Below are 6,810 nucleotides of genomic sequence, written 5' to 3' on the forward strand. Positions count from 1 at the left end.
TCTACATATCATATATATTTTATACATATATATTTCATATATAGATATATACACCCAATGGAGTATTCTTGGCCATACAAAAGGAAATCCTGCCATTTGTGAGAACATAGGTGGACCTTGAGGCATTATGCTAAGTGAAACAAGTCCGAGACAAATACTATATTACCTCACTTATGTGTGTAAATCTTAAAAAAAAAAAAAAAACACCTCATAGATACAGAGAATAGATTGGTGAACGGTTGGGAAGGGTGTACAAAAATGGATTAAGGTGGTCAAAAGGTAATGCACAGGGTGATGACTACAGTTAATAATACTGTCTTGTACATTTGAAGTTGCTAAGAGCAAATCTTAAAAGTTCTCATCACACACAAGAATTGTAACTATGTGTGGCGATGGGTGTTAACTAGATTTATTGTGATTTCACAATATATACAGATGTGGAATCATTATGCTACACATCTGAAATCAATGTCAATTATATCTCAATAAAAATTTGTCCTCAATAATATATTTTTAGAAAACAATTCTAGGATGCAGTCAGTTTTATCAGCTGGTACTACCATAACCATAGTTAGGAAGCACTGTGTGGTGGGAAAATATCAGAGATGTCTACCTAACTGAAGCTGAAAGAATAACCACAACCCCTCAGAACGGTTGAATCCTCTGCCAAAAGCATCACTAGTCTTTGAAGGAAACTGATCCAGGTTCCTAAGGGACAGCCCAGAAGCTCCATCCCAGAGGAGAAGACTTCATTGTGTTAAATCTGAAAAATGAAGGAGAGCTTAACCACCTGCTTTAAAATAGGAAATGAATACCTTCTGCAGGTTACCAGAAAGGCAGGTGACATGTTTTAGGCCACTCTGAACTTTTAATTCATCTGCAAGTAAGTGCTATGGAGAGTTTTGTTAAATGAGACACCTTCCTCCACAATCCATTCCTTTTTATCTTTATAGAAGAAGTAAAGAACCTCAAGATTCTTCCGCTGCAAAAGTTAAACAGGAAGTTCCCAGGCAGGAGCTCTGCTAAGAGGTGTAAGAGGGGTGGCTGTGCTAGAGGAGGTCAGAAGAAAAAATAAAGGCCAGGGGATTTCTGAGCTTTGGATCAAGAGAGAAATAGTGGTTTCTCTGTCATCACAACCTCACAGACAACCAACGTGATTCACTGGTGATTGTTAATTAGTGCCAATAGCTGGGGCCGCAGAACAGCCTACAGATTCCAAAACAAATCTAAATGCGTGTGGGCTATTTGCTGGATTTAAACAAGGCTATTTCATCACAATTTTGAAGACTATGAGACACAAAGAACTTAAAATAGTTTTGGTTTTTTTTTGTACCCATGCCTGGGTCACTTTTATAAGAAAGATACTAGGGGGAAAAAACAATGACGACGACGACGATGACGACGACGAGGGGCTCCTGGGTGGCTCAGTAGGTTAAGCGTCCGACTTTGGCTCAGGTCATGATCTCACAGTTTGTGAGTTCGAGCCCCACATCGGGCTCTGTGCTGACAGCTCAGAGCCTGGAGCCTGTTTCAGATACTCTGTCTTCCTCTCCCTCCACCCCTCTCCTGTTCATGCTCTGTATCTCAAAAATAAACACAAATAAATAAAGAGAATTGTATAGTTGTAGCTATACCCCAAGTAAAATGCTGTAATTACCTATTTCTGTACAAGCAAAAATTTATCCCCGACAAAAACGTGAATGTGACGCTTTCATATACAGACTACTACACGTTCTCTGGTTTTTTCTGCTGCGGTAGTTTTGGGCATGAACTCCATATCCACTTGTATCTGTAAGTCCAGCTGACCACTGATGAGAGTAAGGTTGGACAAGCTGGGAAGAAGTCAAAATGGGCTCCTAATCCATTAAAAATGAATCAACTTCCACGTCCCTGAAACACAGGAACCACTTGGGTGGGATTTAAAGTTTTAGAGAGAGGGGTGCCCGGGGGGCTCAGAGCGGCCAATTTCAGCTCAGGCCATGATCTCTCAGTTCATGAGTTCAAGCCCCACACACCCTCTGTCCTCCTTTCTCTGTGCCCCTCCCCTGCTGGCCTGCTCTCTCTCTCAAAAAAAAAAATAAGCTTAACTTAAAAAAAAAAAAAAAGTTTAAAGTCATGGAGAGAGAAGGGAAGTAGCTGCCCTGTGGGGGTCCCTGGGTCAAACTGTTGTTTCCCATGGGCTCTCTCTGAGCAGATCTAACAGTCTAAATCCATAATTTCAAAGCCAAACTAAAAAAGAAAACTTTTTAATCCATTTTTTTAAAAAAGATGTGAGCTCTCTGGATGTTATTTTTAACTGTAACACCTTACAGAGTCTTACAACCTAGCATATAGCCCTTAATCAAGTGGCTAAAAGCTTCAGCCACAATAGAAAGCTTTTTGAGGAGCCAGGAAATTCCATTCAGCACAACGCCAATAAATACTGAATTAATAAGTGAGGGTCTTCAGTTTCTGGATCCTCAAGTCTTACAGGGATTTCTTAAGCTAATTCTCTAGGCCTATAACCTACAGAGAATCTCTGCTCGAAAAGGATTAACAAGTGGCAAAAAATAGAACATTTATCCTTAATTTTTCTATCGTCCAAAAGGTCAGCCTTAGAGTTAGAGTCCTCTAACTGCTCAAACACCGAGATGCCAATTCTTCCTCCCCAGGAAGGCATTGAAAGTAACTCACTTTTTGGAAGGGTAAGCAAACCCCTTCTGATTCAGCACCTTGATTCATAGCATCCCCCTGGTCCCTACTCTCTGAGCAATCTCTTTACCAATTCTCTCTCTTTTAGGTACCTTCTAGAACAAAGGGAATTCCTCCTTCCATGAGATACTATAGTAAAGGGCAGTGTTACTGGTAGCAGCATCTGATCATAGCCCTACAGATCTTTCTCTCCCCTTCTCTATTTCAGACATTTTGATCATTCAGGATGTGTGTTTTCAGGAAGAGTAAGTACAGTTCAAGGTTTGAGGAAGTGGTACAGTACATCTGACATCTGGCAAAGGGAGGGGACAAGATAACAGTGCTTAATCCTGGGTATAGATTAATGCACCATAGTTTAATACCCTGTAAGGAGGCAGTTTGGTAATTGTGGGCTGTGGAATCATGCTTGGGTTCAAATACAGGCTCTGTTAAGGTGGTAGGACTCTGGGAAAGTTGCTTAATCATTCATTGCCTCTGTGCCTTATTTTATATATACTATATATATTATATATACATTCTGTTACATATATATTGCTTATATATGTAGATATATACATTGCTTAATCATTCATTGCCTGTGTCTTATTATATATATATATATCCTGTTACATATATATTCTGTTATATATATATATATATATATATATATATATATATATTCTGTTTTATAGAAAATGCAAATGCTACTGCCTACTTTACAGGGTTGTTGTGAGAATCAAATGATATGATACAAAGCTGCAAACAGTGAAAGTACTAAACAGTAAGCACCTATTGTTAGCTATTATTAGTACTATGTATATACTTTAAAAGAATGAGGCAATTCTGTATGTATTGACTTGGAATAAAGTCCATGACATAGCGTTTTCTGAAAATGCTACAGAATAACATACTCAGTAGGAGTCTATCGTGGGAAGAAAAAAGAAACACATGATGCATATTTATAAGTGCATTCAAAGAAGTCTAGAAAGGCACACACACCAAACACTAAACAGTTACTAACCCTAAAGGGGGGGGGGGGTACCTACATTTGTAAAGGTACAGGTCTTTGCTTGAATTCACAAGTATATACTAGTTTCACAACTAATATTTTTAATATTTTAATCCACTCTTTATTTTTTAATGTTTAGTTATTTATTTTTGAGAGAGAGAGCATACACGTGAGACTATGTGTGGGGAGGGAGAGAATCCTAAGCAGGCCCCACGCTGTCAGCACAGATCCCAGTATGGGGCTCCAACTCACCAACTGTGAGATAGTGACGTGAGTTGAAATCAAAAGTCCAAGCCACTTAACCCAGTGAGCGTTTAATAAGTAGTTTTTAGGAGTGCCCGGGGAGCTCAGTCGGTTAAGAGTCCGACTTGGGCTCAGGTCATGATCTCACGGTTGGTGAGTTTGAGCCCCACCTCTGACTCTGTGCCTGGAGCCTGCTTTGGATTCTGTGTCTCCCTCTCTGTTCCTTCCCTGCTCACTCGTGCTCAAAAACTCGTGCTCTCTCTCAAAAACAAAGATTAAAAAAAATTTTATTTTAAAAAATAACTGATTTTTAAAATTAAAGATTTTTACAGGGGTCCTTCTAACCGAACATCTCTCACATCTGGGTCTAGGAAAAGGCAAACTTCTTAGAGATAAGGAAATGGAGGCCTAGCTAGGAGGAGGTGTAGCCCCTAGGTCCCATCCATCCCTGCTACAGCTCTCATTTCAGATTCCCTTATATTCTTTACAGTCCTGAGCATATCATGTGCCTGCCATAGGAACCAAACATTCTGAAACTGGTTTTTATTCCCCTTTCCTTTTCTTCCCGTTTGAGGTCCTCCTTTTATCGTGCCCAGAGAGCTTCCACACGGGTTATAACATCTTCCTTCCTACTTCTCATGACTTTCTCACTATCTCCTTGTCATTCTGCCCCTCAGACAGATGCTCTCACCCTGTAAATCCCACTGGAGCCACAAATGGCTGGGTTGTTCAGGTTTTTTGGCAAGCACAAGTCCCCCACCTCACACAATTGTAGGACACAGTATGCCTCCGAGCTGTTTTGCCTTGCAGTGCATCTAAATAGGCTTTAAACATTTTTTTTTTTTTAATTTCACTCAACAAAAGGTGTTTGGTATGTATGGACAGGCTTTTCTTCCTTATACAGGTGTTTATCTTTGCTTTGGATTCTCCTATAAATTATAAGGCTATCTGGTACTCCTCCCCCCCGCCCCCCCCCCCCACACACAACATTCCCTAACCAGGCTTGTCCCTTATTGTGTGTTAATGGTTATTGTTTTAGCACCCAACCTTCTCACTGGGCTTTGTCACCATCTTTTATATTCCAGTAGTCTCTCCCTATTTATTCGCCTTTTCTATTAAAACCCACGGAGAAAAGGTCGTATGATGAAAAGGAAAGGAAAAAAAGAATTCGAGACTCTAAGCAGAGCGTCTTGCAAGCCCCGTCTCGCACCGGAACCCGGAGCGTCGGGAACCCTGCCTGCTCGGGGGTATCCGGGCCACCAGAACAGGGTCAGCATCGAAGCGCCCAGGCGTCGGGAGAGCCGATTGGTTCCCAGGTGAACCAATCAGCGAGCGATGCTGTTCGCGGAGAGGGGAGGGCCAAGATCCTGGAGCAGATGGAGTTAAAGGAAAAGGGGCAGGTGTGCCCGGCACCGGGGTTTTGCGTGCACTTGTGCACCCACCGGGTCATTGTTAAGCCCTGATCTCTGGTCTCCTAAATGCCACCTTCCCAATTTCCCAGTTTCATAACGATGAGTAGGAGGAGAAACCTTACTTATCCTATCATTCATAAGATGGTCATTAATAGTCAATGGAGGAGTAGCTGGGGAGGCGGGGAGGCCATTAAAATCCTCCCTCCTTTCCCAGTTCCACTCCAGGTCGTCAACCTAACTGAATCAGTTCTTGAAATAGTAAATCACTCAAACGCTCGCTTAATCGCCAAAGCTGATTACCAAAATGCTATCGTTAAACACCTGAAATAAGTTCCCACTCCCAGAGGACTGGGGGAAACAGTACTGGCATTTACCGAACGCGCAGAGGTTTACTACCCGCTAAAAAAGAAGCGAGCAAGCTCCTAGACTTAAATCAGAGAAACTGAGACCTTCTCATATGTGTAACCTTGCACACGAACTGCCCCCTACCCACCCACTCACGCGCAGCGGCAGCTCCTCCTGACTCTTCCCCACAAACTTCATGCGGTGGCGCAAAGCTTTTGGGGAGGGTGGGCGCAGATACCAGCTTTCCCTGCTGCGTTTCAAACTTCAGCAAAGCTGTTCTACGCACTTTCTTCCAAGTGTCACAGCCCCCGGAATCACAGACCCGTGCAACCTTAGCTTTCCCACGGTCCAGCTTTGCCACCCACCATCCACCACCCATACCGGGTCTGGAGACGCTGCGTCCTTGGGGTTGGGGGAAGGGGGAGTAGGAAAAGAGAGGAATGGCCAGTGTAAGTAAAGAGGTCCCCGCCGAGGCCTGGACGCCGGCAGCCCCTGGAGGGCCCTGAGGCCGAGGAAGGAGGAGGAGGGCTGGAACCGTGCGGGGAAGGGCCGCGAGGAGAGCAGGGGCGCCGCCGGTGTCGCTACACTCACTCTGCGTAGCCAGTGGCCCAGGGCAGCCGCCGGGTCTCCTTGAGGATGAGGATGGGGCGGGCGATGTGGTCGGCGCTGCACTCCACCTCGTCCTGAGACAGCCCCAGGAACTCCGGCCGCCCGTAGGGGAAGCGCAGGGGCAGGTCCGAGCCTCCACAGCCGCCGCCGCTGTGCTCGGAGCCTGAGCTGCCAGCCATGATGCCGCCCATGAAATTGGCCACGGCAGATTTCACTCGGGTGAGCATATTACTCCGGCGCCCGGCAGCAGCGGTGCGAGCAGGAGGCGGCGGCGGGGGCCGGACGAAGCGCAGCGCGGGGCATGCAGGCTGCGGCGGGCGCCGGGCGCACGGGCAGCCGGGCCGCTGGGGCGCGCCGCGCGGCTCCCGGAGCCTAGTGCTGCAGGGGGCCGGGCCCCGGCCTCCCGCGCTCCGTGCAGCCGCCGCCGCCGCCTCCCCCCGCTACACTTCCGCAACGGAGCGGCATGGAGCGGGCCGGCCGGGCCCGGGGAGACGCCGCGCGCTCCGGGAGCGACTGGGCGAC

At 45.7% G+C, this 6,810-nt stretch overlaps 1 protein-coding gene across 1 annotated transcript in view; it reads right to left on the minus strand.

The window, feature by feature from the left end:
* The window catches only part of PPM1H (protein phosphatase, Mg2+/Mn2+ dependent 1H), a 260,873-nt gene extending 254,308 nt beyond the window's left edge, over positions 1-6,565 (minus strand). The window contains exon 1 of the mRNA XM_042992666.1: positions 6,271-6,565. Within this exon, the coding sequence (XP_042848600.1) occupies positions 6,271-6,515 (245 nt within the window). The 5' untranslated portion in view covers positions 6,516-6,565. The remainder of the gene's footprint in view (positions 1-6,270) is intronic.
* Positions 6,566-6,810: the final 245 nt, after the last annotated feature.

The sequence above is a fragment of the Panthera tigris genome, chromosome B4, assembly GCF_018350195.1.
Source record: "Panthera tigris isolate Pti1 chromosome B4, P.tigris_Pti1_mat1.1, whole genome shotgun sequence".
In the NCBI taxonomy this organism is placed as follows: Eukaryota; Metazoa; Chordata; class Mammalia; order Carnivora; family Felidae; genus Panthera; species Panthera tigris.